The 19,944-nt window shown below is 32.9% G+C and overlaps 1 protein-coding gene and 1 pseudogene across 2 annotated transcripts; one reads left to right on the top strand and one right to left on the bottom strand.

The window, feature by feature from the left end:
- Nucleotides 1–251: 251 nt before the first annotated feature.
- Nucleotides 252–2,129, bottom strand: LOC145068568 (putative 26S proteasome non-ATPase regulatory subunit 3). Its single transcript, XM_079015550.1, has 6 exons — nt 2,001–2,129; nt 1,792–1,928; nt 1,623–1,677; nt 1,375–1,485; nt 983–1,225; nt 252–744 (listed from the first exon to the last, which is right to left on the bottom strand). Exons 1-6 carry the CDS (start codon nt 2,118–2,120, stop codon nt 265–267), a joined length of 1,146 nt encoding a protein of 381 aa, XP_078871676.1. The 5' UTR covers nt 2,121–2,129; the 3' UTR covers nt 252–264.
- Nucleotides 2,130–15,209: 13,080 nt separating this feature from the next.
- Nucleotides 15,210–19,628, top strand: LOC145071093 (disease resistance protein At4g27190-like; annotated as a pseudogene). The gene is made up of 2 exons (XR_013690232.1): nt 15,210–19,285; nt 19,381–19,628. The product of XR_013690232.1 is annotated as a disease resistance protein At4g27190-like (transcript).
- The last annotated feature ends 316 nt before the right edge of the window (nt 19,629–19,944 follow it).

The raw sequence follows: 19,944 nt of genomic DNA, 5'->3' as shown, positions 1-19,944 counted from the left end.
ATAAGAGAACATGTTACTCTTCTAAGAAGAGTCTTGGGTGTATTTCTTTAGGTTGCGGTTAAAGTAAAGTTAGTGAGGGCAATAAGGTCATTTTCTGTTATATCAGTTAGGTCAATGCTAGTAGCCTAGGTTAGTAGTATATCCTTGAACTAATCTTTTCCTTCTTCCAGTTCAATCATTCAATTCATGTTCTATCATCAGTTCAGATTTAGTTTTAGTTTTAGTATAAAAGTAAAAAAGTTGAGATGGAGTATTACAAGCAAATCAACATTCGTCATCATATTCTTCCTCAGATGTATCGCTATCACTATCGCTGTCGACCTGTTGCTCCTTATGATAATTTGGCGGGAAGCGAAGGGAACGTACAGCCAGATTATGCATATTCAAGCAGAAGGCAATTCTAGAATTGAAAGCAATTTGTGGTTCGTTTGTTGAATAGATGTCTCTTGTTTCCTTAGAAATCATCCATCCGTTTGCATGATCCAACATGGCATCGATAGCACCATCACGGATGGCTTTTGACACGATGCTCTCCACATCAGCAATTAATGGGTTCAGTCGGAGCTTGGTTGCCACGTCAGCAAGAGAGATACGCGAGTATGAGATGCTGATGTGGCGGAGTCTGTTTCTTATGACGTTGTGACGGAGTCTTACGATTAAGTTGCTGGTTCGGTCGGAGATGAAAGTGGTGGAGAATTTCTCGGCGACAGTTTTCAATAGGTCCAGATCTCCAATTCTAACCGCCTGAAAAAAGAAATGAAGGAATTAAAGATTCCATGGAATGGAATGGCATGTTTGGTTCGCGGGATTTGGAATTCGAGATTCCGTTCCATGACATGTTCGGTTGAACAAAATCTAGTTTTGTCAATTTCCATGCTTGATGGATTTTTCCATTCAAAGTCAAAGCCAAAAGTCAGAATTGAGTTAGTTAGTTAGTTAGTTACAACTGAACTGGGGGTTATTGTAATTGAAGTGAACTTACATTTGTGAGGTCAAAGTAAGGCCTCAATGCATTCTTCATGCCTTTCTGCTTAAAAAGGGTTCGTTCAGGGATCTCTCCAAGAAGTAGACGAACAATGATGGCCCACTTGTTGCATTGGACCCGGAAACCAAGGGATCTCTCCACAGGGGCTTTTCGGGCAGCTTGGAGAAGAGATTCCTTTGCATCTGTGTATTCTAACTGAATCGTTCTAATTTTACCCAGGTAAAACAGGTAACGACAAAACTGTAAAAAAATACAAATATCGAATATAAAATAATGAAATGCTCCTGTATATCAAATATCGAACCCTCCATATGAAGCAAATATCAAACCTTTTAACAAATGGAACGTTTCAAAAGGATGAATTGATGATTTATCAAATGAAGAATTACCTGGCGATTTGAATGACCTTCAAAAGGTGGTGCCTTTGATCTAAACTTCTCTGCTTGATCATACAAATTGTAATGAAGGTAATTGTGAAGTATCAAGTTTAGGAGTCTTTCCTGCACATCACACAACACAAAATGATTCACCAGAAACACTGATTATAATAATATTACTAATAATACAAATAACATTAACAAATAAATATACTAACAATAATGATAGCTAGTCACAGTAACAAAATTGAGAAACAAACCTGCCCCAATTCATCATGATGCAACCTAGCAACCCGGTGCAAAACAAGGAGATTACTGCATGTAATTAAACATCATCATCATCATCTTATTCAAGCCAGATAAATTGATAAAGTATGATTGGTCACAATCTAGTTGATAACTGAAAAACATAACCCTTTTGTCACTCACCCACGAATTTCAGAGAGACTGTTGCTAAGTTCATGAGAAAGAGAGTAATAGAAGTAGAGTCTGGATGCCAGAACATCAACTGTTCTGCTGTTCAGGTTTTTCAAACTGGCAATGCCTGCTGAAGAACAAGCCTTAGCCTGCATAATATGAAGGTGAGTTGACCAATTGACCAATTGCCAAGATGAAGTAATCTAAACAGATATGCTCACCTCAGTGTACTTTTTCTGATCAATTAGGAATATCAGCACAAGGAAGTAGCAGTAGATCTCCATCTCATGGGAGTGATTAACAGTACCTTGAGTTGCAGATGATGCAGTATCAACTTCCATCTCATGAGCATCATCCTATAATATATCAAACCAAATGAAAATGTTTATGTCATTCAGATCATTTTGTTTTCAATTTCACCAACAAGTATTTGAAATCAAGTTCCACGTTACTTTGGGCTGTACATTCGAAATATATAACATAGTGTCAAGGAAATTCACGAAAGAGATGCTTAATTATGTGCCTCATAGAATAGATGACTAATTGAATGGAAGTTTATTAAACATCGAGATTCACAAAGCCAAAAAGTAACCTACCTTTGGAAAAAATGAAATTAAACGAGAGTGTGCTTCCGATCCAGTTGTAAGGGCAAAATTAAGGAACGGATAGATCACAGAAACTTTTAACCGCCATCTTAACACGATTGTAATGCTAACGGCTCTCAAAATCCAACGAACTTTACCAGTGTAAGCTCCGCCCTCAATCAGTTCAACAACTCTTTTTTTAAAATCTGAAAGCCAATTTTCACATGATTTCCATGAAGAATTCGAAATTTCAACTCTAATAAGTAAATAAAAACAAACGATGTTGGTAGAGTAAACGCACACATTTTATAACATCAATTGTTCCACAACAAAGAAATTAAATCAAGTTTATCAAGAAACGAACTATATGATCAAATAAAACAATCATCGGAATCAAATTTATAGACATTCTTACGCTGCAAAACGCGATGAGACATAGATTCAAGAGAGCTCGAAGGTGACGCCGGAACCTGTTGTTCTTTCATATCAACATCTTGCGTCATTTTTCCTGTAAATTGCTACAGAATCACACCATACAGAATCGACAATCACAAATACAAAAGAATAAAATCCTGCTAGATCATGAATCAAAATTTCCAAATGAGAACAATCGCTAACAATGCTTAATTTGAAACTTTGGATGGATCAATCGACTGGTTAGCACTTTGGCGGGCCAAATGTCAAAGTATTTACTATTTAGTTCCATTTTGAAAGAGCGCACTTCGATACCGTCCAGTAGAGAAAATGTCAATTTCAACCCTCTTAGTATTACAAGCTACCAGATTCAGTCCCTACGAATTTGGTGTATACAAATGGAGGGGATTTTTTGGGATATTCACCACAATAAACACTTTCTTTAATTACATATAACAACCCTACCATCCTTTTGAGAAGTTTTCAAAATAAGCATCATCTTCAAAACTTAGTTAAGTGTGAAATAGCTTTTTGATGAAAAATATATCAAAACTCTACTAACCCACGACTAAGCTAATATATACAATAATATTGATGTACAATATTAGTATATAAATCATGATGTCAAAATTTGAAAATACGTAACTAAATATCTAAAACTAATGCACTATAGAAGTGAACTCGTCGTAAAATAGCATATGTTTGGTAAATTCGGATATCATACCACAAGGACAATGTAACATCCTCATTAATGTAAAATTCTCATTTATAACTTAGAAATGTTTTTTTTTGTCTATTTTAGTAAAAAATAAAAATTAGGAAGCTAAAATAAAATTATTTAACTAAATGAAATAAAATTTAATTAATTAAATAATAATGATAGAATTGATCGTAAGAATTAGTTATAAGATTATTGAAGTCAAATTTGAAAATTATGATGGTTCCGTATTATAGTTGTCAATTTGTGAAAGTTGGGATTTGAGGTATGTGACCATTGAGGACTTGAATGTTATGAAATGGATAGAGAATGATTAGATATAAAAATTCTATAATAGCCGGTCAATCGGACAAACACCAGGTAAACTTGGTTTAAAAAAGTGGAAGAGATGACTGTAGCTATAAAATGCATGGATGTACAAGGATTTAAGAGGCATTGAGGATACTCACTTATAAGTGCTGGCTCGTGAAAGTGTGGCTTCCTTAAGAGTTAAGAGTCAAGGAGCGACTTTTGAAGTGAATTAATTTTTGTTATATGGATTGGCTAATATTTTAAAAAAGGATTGGTTTCACGTTAGACTAGTTAAACGGGTTAAATCTACTTCATTGTAAGACTACTTAAGCGAGTCAAATGAGTTAAATGGGTCAAATAGGTTATACGGGTTAGTCATGTGGTGTCGATTTGAGATGTTTAAGCGTGTCATGTCTAGGTTGACATTTTTTGACCCGTTTATTAAACATGTTGTGTTCGTGCCATGCATTTTCAACCCGTTTAAATTTTCACACGACATGACTCATTTGCCATGTAGTTACAATTGGATTCTCTTTTGATTCACAATTATATTTTTAATCTTCTTCTCTTTTGATTCCATTTTCCAATTTGGCTTCCTGATTTCGACATATTGGTTGATTCGGAAAAATAGAAGTAACATCTTTAATAGATGAATTGGTGTCAAGGAAAATGGATTCAGAAAAATAGAAGTAACATCTTTAATGGACAAATGTTTGTGTTTGGTGCGGTCAAAAGCGGATTCTAAAAAGTAGAAGTAACATCTTTATCAGACGGATGTGTGCATTTGTGTGGAGGAAATCGGCTGATGTGATGGTAACGGCGGATGACAATGATGTTAATGGTGGGGGAGGTAAGAGGTAGGAGGTGGGAGGTGAATTAAAGTTTATAATAATAACAATAATAATTTGAAGAATTGTAGAAAATATATAATCAAATATAAAAAGTCTTATGGACATCATGTAACACCCGTTGATAAGTTTTGCTTCTTAAAATGTCATATCACAAGCCGTATCAACTTTATGACATGTTACTCCCTTATTCCTTCTAATAATGACTTTCTTATACGTAAAATGACACTTTAAGAATGTAGAATGCATAAAAAATATCAACGACCAAATAAAATAAAAGTAAATAATTGGTTGGTCAAAAATAACATTAACCTTATTTAATATTGATATAATGTAGAAGATCCTTGAAGTGATTTGGTGAAAGCGATATATATATATATATATATATATATATATATATATATATATATATATATATATATATATATATATACTAGGAACCTTATTTTGGCCGTGATAATCACGACCCTAAAGAATTGATTAGTAAGTTTGTTGTAAGTGATTCCAGGAAAAATACCGATAATATTTGGATCACATTCCATTAATTGGTAAATTTTTAGATGTACTATAAAAGTAGGATGCTCTAATAAATAATTAGTTAAAGTAGATTGGCATTTCTTATATTTAGTTGAAGTCCTAGGCTTTTCTAGGAGTCACTGATTGCAGCATCAAATCAACACAGATTCATGAATTAAGTACTTGAGCATGCTTTTTGAGGCCTAAAACTTTTATGCTTTGATAAATTATTTGTCTATCATTCAACAAGTACAAGTAGCTGCTCCCTAGTAGCGTGGTTTGCTTCACCTTTGTCCTATGTTTTCCTGTTGCATATATAAATCAACAACACATGCACTCATGTTAGTCACATAAACCACTCAAGAACTCATAAAATGAATCTCAATTTTCACCAGGGTCCACTTTATTTCTTAATTTTGTATGTTTACTTATTGCAGCAATGAACAAAAAATCTTGTATTTATTTGACCGTTTCTTATTTGTGTTCGCTAAGAGTGGGAGTCATCCATCCAAAGATTAACAAGTACCCATAAGATAGTTTAACTAATTCCTTATGTGCATTACTTTTTGTTATATTTTCATTTAATATCTTTTTACTTGTTGCAAACATAAATGTGAAACCTTACATGAAGTTGACCATTTCCAACCCATTATAACCTTCTTAATAAAAAAAATAGATTTTAAAGTAATAAATATTACATAAAGAATATAAGGTTATACCTTGTCATCAACCTAGACAAGGCCAGAGAACATGCTAATGTTCCTCTTCGAAATGATCCGCTGACAAAATATGCATCGCAATCAACAAAATCAGAAGCCAACATTGACCAGAAAAACTTAGCTTTCATATGTGTCAACAAGGTACAAGAAGAAAAAAGGATAAATAGATTGCTAATCTGTTAAAGTTTTCACCTTTGCTCATTTCCAAATAATAATAATAATAATAATAATAATAATAATAATAATAATAATAATAATAATAATAATAAATATGCACTGAATGCAAATCATCATAAAATTTTCTCTTGGATAGCTTGTAAGCCATTGAAATAACATATACACTATGATTTGCACAAACACACACACATGAGATGGCAAGTTGAGAAGACAAAACCTATTAAAGAGGACAAAATATGAAAGATCTAAGTTGTTGAAACTTTTTTATCAATCAACTAATATATTGGATTGACTACAGATGCGATAATCTGGTGTAAAATAATTGAACTTATGTAAAATATGTAAGAAAACCTTATAAAACTTCATTGTGACATTTTGTCAAACATAATATGTGCAAAAATAGGAATTTCATCCTACATACACCAATATGACAAGCACACTTGGTTTGACATTTTGCCAAACATGTTATGTGAAAAAAGAAGATAGTAAAATTTCAAAGGTAATTTGTCGGAAATTCTTAGATTTTAGAAAGCCTCGTAAATGAAAAGCATATAATTGAATAGATTTTTAACAATAAAAATAAATTACCCCATCTATTTTAATTCGTGAAATACTTTAACTGGGAGGATGGATGTGATCGATTTTAATAAAAATAAATAAACTCTACCGGTTATAATGGATTGTCTATAACAAGGTTCGGAAAATTGATTTCGTCTTTCGGAAGAGAATGCATCCGACGCCTCCTTCTTAAACATACCTACAAAACAGATGAAATTTAATCTTTCCCGGATAGATTTGCATATGCACACACATATGAAATCCTTGTTTTATCCACTCCATCAGTTACTGTGATTCAAGATATACAAAATTCAAAACTTAAAAGCAATAAAACACCCTAAATTTTGAATCTTTGTTTTACCATTGATGCTCTCCTCTTGAAGTTGTTCAAGAATGAGAATTTCTTCAATTTTGATTTAACAGTTTCATGGCATTCTATATCCACGTATGATCTGTAATTTAAAAAGAAAGTAATGGACATGGAAAATGAGAATAAATTGCAAAAAAAAAAAAAAAAAAAAAAGAAAACCATAAGTAATGTCATAATTTTTCATTACTAACGATTTCCTGATCAAAAAGTTCGAAATTAGGGCCAGGTTTAGCAATACCTTAACAATGTCTTTTGCAAGACCGTTGGCCATGAACCACCCTGAAAAATAACAACTAATTTGTTAGTTGGGAACAAGAATTGTCCCTTTTTTCATCATCTTTAGATGTTCTTAGAATGTCATAATATTTGTTACAAGATTGTGTTTGTGTCCATACATATAAGCCACCAATGGGCCAGAATAAGATTCCCTTAGCCATTGGATGACCATGTACCATATCTTTTGAATTCTTCAAGATTGTGTGTTAGTTGATGTGAGTTGGCACTGCATGAGCTCCTTTTGGTCCCATGGTTTACTTGTCAAGCTTTTCGCTCACCCTTTGTCTACAATAATCAATAAACTTGATTAATCAAAGTTAAAACTTGAGAAATCAACAACTTAACGATCATGTTAGCATTTTTACAAACACCTAGTGTGCATTGAGTTTGTGGTATTGTCCTAATACAAAATACCTAAAAAGATAATCCTTTTTTAATTGCTAATCTTATAACACTACAAGGAATGTGGGTATTAGCAGCGACGGCTTTAGCAACGACACTAGGCATTAGCGGCGACATGTAAATGAAGCTTGGAGACTACTTTACTATACAATTCCTATAAATAAGAGATGAACTCTTCATAATTTCCTCACACCTTCAAACCTTTCTTTCTATCTATAACTTGTCTTTAACCTCCCTAAACCCCTCCCAAGTCTAGTAACCTCCCTATCACGAGAAAAAAGCCCCGGAACGCCCGACGGCTCCGAGAAGAAAAGCTTTCGGCTCGGAAACGTTGCTCCAGCGAAGCCCGGTTTTTAATAAAAACCTACTGTAAGTGAGCTACGCCTATACTATATTTAATGTAGATTTTATTTAATTATAATAACATTATTAGGACTTTAAAGTAATTATTTGGGCTATTATTATGAGTTATATTGAGTGTTATTTAACGCTTATATAATAGTAATAATAACTAGACTATTAATTAGTCGCGGTTAACGTTAAAAACTAAACCCTAGTGGTATTGATACTAGGTTTTGTCGAGGAAAAATTGTTTTGAGATAACGAACTGCTATCTGAGTGCGGAATCACCACCTAATTAAGTGAGTGCATAGTTACTTTCAGCTTACACATAGATATGAAGTATTTTATATAAATTACGTGCTATGTGTGCATATTATATGAATACTTGCTATCTATACTGGATGAACGTTTTATACATGTTTTCAATGATTTAAACTATATATGTATTTTATATCTACAAAATGGGTTGGGTAAAACATGGGTAGATGTAATAGTTGCTGTGTGACAAAATAAAATAATGAGAGGCCTTGTTATAGATGTTATTGATGATCCAGTCATCTAGCGGAGTATAGATGATGACCACGGACTATTCTAGACAGTCCAGTGGAACACTAGCAGGCTCGCAACCTGTAGGTGTTTATTTGAACTGTGTGTTTATTTGAAATGTGTGCTCACCAGATGTACTCCATCCCCCATATGGTTGCCTTAAGGAAATTTATTGCTGAGGAATCCCCTTAGCAGTAGTGTCCATCCCGATGATAGTCCTTAGACTAGGTCCCTTGTGTTAGATGTTTTAGGGACGTAAAGTGAGGATAACGGAAACGGGTAATCGGGTTTGTTTGGTTTGATAAATCTAATAACTTATTTATTGTGGGTTGAAAACCGTATGTGCTCACCAGGCTCCCAAGGCTGACCCACTCAGTTTCTTGTATTACAGATAGTGGCGCATGAGCATAGATGTGATGTCTTGGGATGAGAGATTAATGGATTTTAGGCCTGTAAATACGGAATAATGTAGTAAGGCCTATGTTGTATTGTTTATGCTTATGATCTGTATCGAGCATGACATCTCGAGTCTTTTTAAATGAAATAAATTTCTACGGAAATGCTTTTGATAAATCTTTATCATATTTTGTTTTGGGACAAATTCCGCAACACTTTTATTTAAAATATTAATTTGATTTTTAAACAAAGCATAAACAAAATCGGTCTTTTCTGACCGTGAAAATGAGGATGTCACACTTCTAACATCTTGTCACGTCAGATTTTGGAGTGTCATCTCATTTTTGAACATTTAGTACTTAATCTTTGCATTTTATAGGGAGTGGTAACACTCCTAGCACTCTATTTTTCTTTTTTTTTGAATTTTCTTTTTCTAATTTAATTAAATAACTTTATTTTAATAAAGAAACATTTTTGTGCATAAATATTAAACAAAATTTATTTTTTAAACCACAAATGAATTTGTTTTGTAACAATATCACATTTAAAACCACCACCAATCGCCATCACTTTGACTACCGCCGCACCGTCCCCCATATTTACCAAGTTAGTACCAAGTTCTTCAAAGTCTACACACACCATCAGACCACAATCATCACTGGCGGACCACCGACTTCTTTGTTCTCTTCTAAATTCAATCTCTCAGGTCATTTTCAGCTGATAGGAGTGGATGTGCTAAAGAGCTCGTTAGGCGCTTGCTAGGAAGAAAGAACACTGCCCATAGCTCTCGCTAGGGGGCTCGCTACCTTAAGCTCGTTAATGGCGTAACGAGAGGAGAGAGAGAAGGTTGCTTGAATCTGATTGGCTATTGGAGAATCTTCACCATTCATGTCCAAGTTTATTTCAATTCCTTTTTATTCCATTTGGATGGAAGTTTCAAAATCAGGCCCTTATCTTTTTTTAATATAATAGTTCATTATTTGTTAGAAATATATAGATAAAATCTATGTTTTTGTTGTAAAAAATTTAATCATTAAGATCTTGTTAAAATTTCAAAAAAATATCAATTTTTAGCAACTACAACTTTTAATATATATATATATATATATATATATATATATATATATATATATATATATAAATTTGAAATAAAGAATGAAAAAAAAAACAAGGAGTGTTAGGTATTTTATGTTTTAATTTATTGTAATTTTTTAATATGAGGTGCTTTAAAAATATAATTGATATTATATTAATTGTTTGTGGTTAAAAAAAATAACTTTTGTTTAATATTTATGCAAAAAAATGTTTCGTAATTTAATTAAATTAGAAAAAGAAAATAAAAATAAATAAAATGCTGAGAATGCACACACTCCCTAATCCCTACCATTCCCCTCGCCTTTAACCTTATATGTTTATATGCACCAAATTAGGGGTGAGCATTTGGACCGGTGAATCGGACCGGACCACTTTTTTGGACCCTCGGGCCGGTTCTCGGTTCTAGGAATCCATTCCGGTCCAGTCCAGTTTTTTTCTCAGTCCGGTCTAGTTTAGAACCGGTTGGACCGGATTTAAAAAAAAAATTGTAATCTGTTAAATTTTTTAAACAACCATAACTTATTCGTTTTAAATCGGATTGACACGCGGTTTTTTCCATTGTTTAACTTACAATTTGTAAATGAATTTAGACTATAGTTTTGTTGATTTTGGTATAGTATTCAATGAGTTACAAACTTTCAAAGTTGAGGTATCAAAGCTGAAAATTTTAAGCTTTTCAACAACATTTTTAAAATTTTGTAATCAGTGAAAATTTTTAAACAACCATAACTCATTCATTTTAAGTAGGATTGACATGCGGTTTTTTCCAACATTTAATTTATAGTTTGTAGATGAATTTAGACTATAATTTTGTTGATTTCGGTATTATATTCAATGAGTTACAGTCTTTCAAAGTTGAGCTATCAAAGCTGAAAATTTTCAGCTTTTCAGCAAATTTTTTAAAATTTTGTAATCTGTAAATTTTTTTTAAACAATCTAACTCATTGTTTTAAGTCGGATTGACCTGAGGTTTTTTCCAACATCTAGTTTATAGTTTGTAGATAAATTTAGACTATAATTTTGTTGATTTTGGTATTATATTTAGTGAGTTACAATCCTTCAAAGTTGAACTATCAAAGCTGAAATATTTCAGCTTTTCTGCAAGTTTTTTAAAATTTTGTAATTTGTGAAAATTTTTAAACAACCATAACACATTCTTTTTAAGTCGGATTGACCCGAGATTTTTTCCAACATTTAGGTTACAGTTTGTAGATAAATTTAGACTATAATTTTGTTGATTTTGGTATTAATTCAGTGAGTTACAATACTTCAAAATTGAGCTATTAAAGCTGAAATATTTCAACTTTTTAACTATCATTTTATACTATAATTCTGAATTTTATCTATCTTTGATAGATAAATCATATGAAATGAATCTTGGTGAACTTGATTTATATGTTAGTTGATTTTATTTGGAAAATTAATTTTTCAACTTATAATATTATAACATCAAGGTAGATTAGTTATGAATGAAACGGAAACATAATCATTTTTTAAAGTTGTATCGTATCAAAACCTAAAAACTTATTTTAACGACTTGTACTCTATGCAATTAAAGTTGTACCTATCCAAACGGGTCCAAGAACCGGAAAACCTGGACCTGGACCCGGACCCGGACCCGGACACGACTCATCCGGTCCGGTCCGGTCCATGGTCCACAATATTCTCCATAACCAGTCCGGTCCAAGCGCCGGTTCGGTACAAATGCTCACCCATACACCAAATGGATGTTTTTTCATCAGGTAAGTTACAAACCCACCATTTTGAATCCCCCTTTTTCGATTTTTGAAATCCGTTTCCCCCATCGGCCACCACACGTGCTCCGCCATGAGCCTCCAACTTTCTAGTCGACTATATCCATCGTCATCACCAACACCACCTATTAGCACCATAATATGACCGTGGCACTAGAAATACTACCATGAAGCTTTTTGAAGTTGCAAACAAGGTTGTTGCAGTTGAAGATGATAATCATATGGTACATGCTCTTTATGCTCATGTTTCTGAACAGGGGATTCGCAAAAACTGATGGTATATAGTATGTTATTATTATTAGAGTACGTTACTTTTAAACTGTTGGATGAAATGTCTCACTGAAGCTGTATTTTTTAACCAATTTTCTTCTTGCAGAACCATGTTGTTCTTGCCTTCTAGCATGTATTTTGTAGGTTGTGGGATTATGTAGTTCTCTTGGAAATGTGTTGTACTCTTACGGTCCCTGTTGAATATGGAAACATTGGCTCAGATGTGTTGATATAATTTTTCCAATAATAATTTGGATGTGTTTGATATAATTTCTCCAATCGTCAAAGGTAGTGGAAATTTCTACATTTTGTTTACTTTTTAAATTGGTGGAAAACGGAATTTATGCATGCTTATACTTCTTGAATCTTATTTATTATTTTCCTTTCTGCTACAGTGCTATGCATTTTGACTTTCATTACACAATTTATAATCTATTCTTCAAGAAAATTCGTTGTGTGAAGTGGGAATGGTGAAACTATGAGTTTACCTTTTATTCAATCTATATTTTATATTCTGACTCAGTTTTTTGGTAGTTAAATACAACAGTTGTAAAACCTCAATGGAAAGCAATAATTGATTTCAAGTGTATTCTAGACAATAAGTCGGTAGTGGCAACAAACCTCAAGAACATGAATTCAGGTACAACTTGCATGTATTTTTCTTTTCCATTAAACCTTTATTTTAATATTCTTTTGTTATATGAACCAAATTATATTCCATCTCACAAAGTAGATTTGGATTCTGTTATAAAATTGTTTTTTTAATTAAACAATCCAAGTGTGTGTTGACAATCTGTTTGTATGAGATCTTAGCTATGTGCCTTTATTTTGCCACAATTTTGATGGGTAATGGCTAGATCACTGGTCTTGATTATATGAATAAGGTTTTGTGTTTTGTAGGGGTTTTGGTGCTAATATATTGTAGGATTGCACGGCTGTTGTCTCTTTTATCCATAAATTATCTTAATGAATGATTATGTGCTTATTTAAACTTGTTAATTGGTTTGTGGAATTTCAATTTCTTGCAAAATTTTAACAAATGGTGTTTGAGAGAGAAAGCATGTAAGGTATGGTAAATGGCATGAGTATCTTTGAAGATTCGAATATGGTTTCATCTTTTTTGTGGTTATTTATTTATTTTTTTTTATTTTTTTTTAACAGATGTGTTGGTGCGATTTTGTAGAAGAGTAAAGGAACGGGAAAACATGTGTAAGGTTGTTAAAAAGAATGTTCCTGTAATTCGTCTTTTTGACCTGCTCTATATTCAATTCTTAGGAGAATGAATCTGATTCTTAAAGAATAATGATCGATTTTTTTTAAAATTATGCTTGTAGTTTTTGTTTTTTTCCTTATTCTTAATAGATTTTTTTTTCAAAGGCATTTATCCTTAAATGTTAATGTTTTTTTTTTGCAATAATAATAATAATAATAATAATAATAATAATAATAATAATAATCAATTCCTAAGAATAGTCAAAAAAATCCATCAAAGAATTATTTAAAGGGTAAATGGCACAAAAAACACTCTTTTTATACGGAAATTCGATTTTGACACCGTGTTTTTTTTGTGTCAATTTTGATACTGTGTTTTCCAATTTGTTACAATTCTGACCATTTGACCGGTTAACCAGGTTACATGCTGACGTGGTATGATGGCGTGTCAGTTTTTGATGACGTAGCATGCTGACATTATATGCTGACGTGTCAAAATTGATTTTTTTTCTCACAAAAAACACTAAGTTTTCATTTTTTTATTTTGACACTAAGTTTAATTTTTTCTTTCAACTTTGACACTATGTTTTTTTGTTCCAAATCGAACATTATTTTTTCCAATTTTGTTCAATGTTGACAATTTTCCATTTGAAATCGTATAAATTTTTTTAAATACATTTAAACCATATAAATATGTTTCTTTTCATTTAAAAACCATACTTTTGTTTAAATACAAGTTTTTTTACACTCAAACCATATTTTTATATATATAAATATGTATTAGTTATTTAAAAATTGTATTTTATATTAAGTATGCAACTTTAAAATGTGTTTGGAGGTTTGGAGGCATGTAGTCGATCAAAATTAAGATATCAAGTTTGCAACCAATCAAATTTTTACATTTTATTAGAAACTTATGGTTAGTTTGATTCTCATTATATACCTAATGTTTTGAATATAAGAAAAAAAACATCTTGTATTTATATAAAAATGTAGTTTTTAAACGAAAAAATATGTTTATATGGTTTAAAATATAATAAAAAAAATATATTTATACGATTTCAAATAGAAAATATATAAAATTGAACAAAATTTGATAAATGATGTTCGATTGGAACAAAAAAAGCATAATGTCAAAATTGAAATAAAAAATTAAACTTAGTGTCAAAAAAAAAAAATGAAAACTTAGTGTTTTTATGAAAAAAAAATCAATTTTGACACGTCAACATATCATGTCAGCATGCCACGTCATCAAAACTGACACATCAACATGCTACGTCAGAATGTAACCTGGTTAACCGGTCAAGTGGTCAGAATTGTAACAAATTGAAAAACATAATGTCAAAATTAATACAAAAAAAACACAGCATCAAAATCGAATTTCAGTGTAAAAAAGTTTTTTTTTTTTTTATGTCATTACCAATAAAGATAGTCAAAAAAATCCATCCATGGGCAAATGTCAACTATAAAGTTCCATTTTGAAAGAGTTCACTTCGATACACGGTCTTGTACAGAAAATATCATTTTCAACCCTCTTAGTATTACAAGCTACCAGGTTCAGTCCCTACGACTTTAAAAATTGAAATAAGATTTTTTAATTCAGTGCATGTTCCAAATAAGGTTTAAGAAATATACATCATTGTTTCCTACATTGATACTATGCATCCCGATGCTCAGTTACTCACGCATTAGTTTTTTTTTATTACTTGTATATTTTTTTTCTGTTCTTTATTAAACCTAAACCCGATGATATAATAACTTACTATTTTTATAATAGAATTTAACAAATATAATGAGTGACCAAATTTGTACTATAACGTTTAGCGTTATGATAAAAAAAAAAGGTATTTGTGTACAGTAACTCTTATCTTATCTTCTTTTGTAAACCAATCAAACACTCTGAAAGTGTTCAATAATATTCACTCTTATCGTCACTGCTTTTCTTTATGCAGCTACCGTCTTCCATTCTTTCTTGTTTTATCATACTCTTCTTTTGTTAGCCAAACAAACACTGTTATCTTTACTTTTGTGCAATTCATAGTCAGGGCCTTCGGTTTTTGGATAATCATAATCTTTTTTTTCATATCTAAAGAATCCAAACCATCAGAAAAGAAGCAACCTATCTAGAATGGGAGAGGAGGCCACTAATATTGTGGTTGGGAAAATAGTGGACTTATTGTTTAGTTCGGCTAAACGGGAGATTGATTATGTCCGAAATTGCACTAAAAATGTTGACAAGTTGAAGAGTGAAGCAGAAAAGCTCAAGGATATGAGGGGTAGGATTCAACAACAAATCGATGCAGCTAAAGAAAAAGGAGAAGCTCTCTTAGCTGGTGTGCAGAACTGGATGGACAAGGCAGACATTGAAATATCCAAAGTTGAAGAGTTTCTTGAAGAAGAAGCCAACGCCAAGAAGACGTGCTTCAACTTACGACCTTGTGTCAATTTGAGCACCCTCCACCATTACAGTAAGATGTCGATAAACAAAACCCTTTTTCTTCTGCAGCATCAAGAAGATGGTCAAACTTACGAATCTTGTGTCTCCATTCCCACTCCCACCCCAAGATTTGTAGACCTCTACCAAACAAAGAATCTTGATGATATTGATACCCACAAGTTGGTGTTGAGGGAAATCATTGAAGCGATCAAAGATGAGAGCATACAAATGGTTGGAATTTATGGATCAGGGGGTGTAGGGAAAACCACATTAGCCAAGGAAGTTGCTGCAGAAGTGAAGAATCTATTTGCAGACATCGTGTTTATAACTATCTCACAGACTGTAGATGTTAAAGAGATTCAAAAAAATGTTGAAAAAGCAGCAAAGCGTATAATCATTAATAAGGAGAAGGTTCTAATCATTTTAGATGACATATGGAAAAAGCTAGTCCTCTCTGATGTGGGCATACCATGTGGGAATGAGCACATGAATTGCAAGATTTTGTTGACGTCTAGAAGGAGAAATGTATGTGAACATATGAACACGGATAGGAATATCTGTGTAAACACATTGACGAAGGAAGAAGCGTGGGTCCTCTTCAAACGTATAGTTGGTGATGAGAAGTTGGCGAATAATTTTAGTCTGGAGAAAATTGCAAAAGAGGTGACTGAAGAATGTGGCGGATTGCCACTCATCATTCAAGCGGTGGGAAATGCTTTAAAAAATAAAAAAATTGATATATGGGAGGCGGCACTTGACCGACTACGAAAGCATGCACCTCTAGAGATCGATCAAGAGATAAGGAAAGCATTTACTCATTTGAAGCTGAGCTATGACTTGCTTGATAGCAAAGAAGCTAAATCATGCTTCCTACTGTGTAGTTTGTTCAAGGAGGATGGAATCATATCTCTGTTAAGCCTAGCAGAATATGGGGTAGGTATAGGGATATTTAAAGATCTGGATAGCATTAATGATGCAGAAAAAAGAGTCCGAATGGCAGTTGACACCCTCACATCCTCTTCCTTGTTATTGTCTGAGCCGGGAGACAAAGTAAAAATGCATGATGTTGTGCGTGATGTGGCTTTGTTAATAACTTCTTCTTCTGAAGGTGAAGAGAAGGAGAAGTTTTTAGTGGAGGCTGGAAATAAAGATATAACAGAATGGCAACCAAGAAACAGAACCTCACACAGCTACACCAAGATCTCACTCATGGATAATAGCATTGAAAAACTTCCACATCATCAGCTTCATTTCCCACTCCTTGATACTTTCCTTATACGAAGAAATTATTTGTCTGTTATTCCTGATGAATTCTTTGGAGGCATGAAAGAAGTTAAAGTTTTAGATATGTCTTTGAATTACATCACATCCCTCCCACAATCACTGAAGCTGCTTACAAAACTCATCACGCTCGATCTAAGTTTCAATGTATATCTCAATGAGATTTGTATAGTTGGGGAGCTAAAAGACCTGGAGATTCTAAAGGTTAGAGCTACCGGAATCAAAGTGATTCCTGAAGAGATAGGTGAATTGACAAACTTAAGGCTGTTGGATGCGGGGGGATGTCCTTATTTATCTCATGTAGCGCCTGGTGTCATATCAAAGCTCACTTGGTTGGAAGAGTTGTGTATTGGAACCGTTTACAAGAACGCGGTGTCACGCCTTGGTCTTATGGAAATAAGTAGCTTGAAATCATTCAGAGCTCTACATTTATGGATGGTTCCAGATGATTGTCATAATTTCCCCGAAGGCACCTACTTCGAAAATTTGAAAGAATTCTTTTTTCGATTTTGCAAGGTTAAAAACTCTTTTTTTGTGGAAGTATCAAAATCATATTCAAAACGTAGACTACACATTTCACATTCTAACTTCCCATTCAAGATGCCAATCAAGAAACTAATTCGGGTAAGTGATGGTATAAAACTAGAGTACATAAAAGATTTGGATAACATCATACCAGACCTTTATGGAGAGAGTATTGATGAATTTAAATTAAAGTCTATTCAATTGAAATGTTGTCACAATGTTTCATGCTTGGTGAAGACAACGGATGAGGATGCAATGCAAACATTTGTTGCATCCAATGACCTGATGCTTGGTCAAAGGAACACAACAAAGGAAAAGTATTTCTCCCAAGTGGAAGAAATCTATCTGCATAAACTAAAGAACCTGAAGCTTCTTTTTGATTGTTCATTTCAATATATAAGTTTGCGAAATCTACAAGACATTGAAATTTCAGATTGTTATTCCTTGTTGACAGTATTCCCGTTAAGTGTAGCACAAGGGTTTTCCAATCTGAGAAAAATAAGGATTTGGAGGTGTACCAGTTTGATGGTAGTAATTTCTGGTGGAGATGAGCAAACAACTGATAATGACATTGAGTTCCCTAGACTTACCACAACTAAAGAGCTTCTACTCTGGGGATTCTACAGTCAAATATCCTTCTTTGGAGTTTATCCAGGTGCTAAGTTGCCGTACCATGAAGAGATGGGGTTCCGGAGTCCATGATATGCCCAACGTCAAATTTGGTGATGATGAAGACATCCTTAATTTGTTCCATAAAAATTGATGATCTTTTGATCAGAAAGTACATGTACCATGAGAGAGGTATATATGAAAAGACGAGTAATATACAGCCAAGGAGACGGAGACCAATTTATATGTTTCAAAGACTCATCTTTCTTCTATTTTCCCCCTCAACATTTCATGCTCTACCTAACATTAACACATAATCACACAATATCAAGGTTCATTGTAAATTGAACGTTGTGGTTCTATGTCATCATCTTCCTCTTCTTCTCCATCAGCAATCTCATCTTCCCAACTCCCAAGCTTGATCATCATCCTCCTCATCCACGTCTACTGTAGATCTAAAGTGTTTCCTCAAACATTTAATATTGAATTCTTATGGCTCACTCAATTTGGCTTCAATACAGACAAACACAGAGGAGACACCATATGCTCTTCTAGCTTTTTTTTCCTCATAATGCGCCTTGGCAATTCATCAAACAGTTTGTAAGCATCAACATTTTATCTTTTACCTATTAGCACCATTCCCAAATCATAACGGACATGCTTTATTTTATTAAACAAAGGAACGCCACATAAATTTCAACGAACCCGAGTCACAGACTGGGTAGTCGGGGTAGGGGTTTTGATCAAATTCCAGCAAAATATCTTCAAATTGAACTCTGGATGACGACAAAACCCTATAAAATCTCCCTTTTCTTAAAATCAGCAAACAAATTTATATTTCTTTGATTTTGTCAGATATAGGGCTTTTGATTGTTAGCCTAAAGTCTCGGATTGTCTTTCTCATCGTCAACTTTATCAACCCTCCTTTCAATCTTCTCAATATAACATAAAGAATTACAAGTACCACCACCTTTATGAATTATGATTCTAAAGATTGATTATGTATTTTCATAATTGGGTGTGGGATGAGACTTAGCCACTTTTTGGATTTTAGTCATCGTATGGGTTTCTTGATGCCCTTAACCATTTTGGTTCTGAGTTTTGACTAACATTTATTCCTCTTTCAATTTGATAGGAAGCACAAAGTAAAATCAATTATTTGAGTGGTGAGAATTATAAGTGTATTTTTACTTATTTTGTATCTTGTTAATCCAAATCCATCCATATAAAGGCTTTTTTGTACCGTTTTATATTTTTATAGGAAAGTGGATTGGGAGTATGCAAACATGATGCCACTAGGCAACTAAGGGTGTTGGTTTAGATGAGAAATACAGGTAGATACCAAAAATGTTGTCCATAAATCTAACATTAAGTAGAAATTAATACATAAAAAGTTGGGGATTTGTTAGAGCAAAATATGGATGTTAGCATATTATTGTATCCATGTTGACCGTTTCTTTAATGTGTAAACAATGGTCAAGAAAAAACGAATGAAAACATCTCAAACTATACACATTGGATCAAATGATCAATTGATATCGGTGGATATTATGAAAAAAGCAGTCAAGAGTATTTAGTTTGGCCTAAACTCTAAACTTAAACGATAAAAATTGATAAAAATTGGTAGTGGAAGAATAAATATCCATATCCATATAACAAATGAATGAAAAGTTGAGATACTTTTTACTTTTTTATTTACAAGAACTATAAGTTTCATCTTAATAATTACGACATAAACATGATTTGATACAAATAGAATTGCATATGGTTTTAGGTTTACCCAAACACCATTCAGTTTGGAACTAACCTAAAAGACATATAGGTA

The sequence above is a fragment of the Lactuca serriola genome, chromosome 8, assembly GCF_051521515.1.
Source record: "Lactuca serriola cultivar US96UC23 chromosome 8, Lser_US96UC23_V15, whole genome shotgun sequence".
Lineage (NCBI taxonomy): Eukaryota > Viridiplantae > Streptophyta > Magnoliopsida > Asterales > Asteraceae > Lactuca > Lactuca serriola.
The sequence above is the reverse complement of the archived record's forward strand: the minus strand, read 5'-3'. Positions and strand labels throughout refer to the sequence as shown.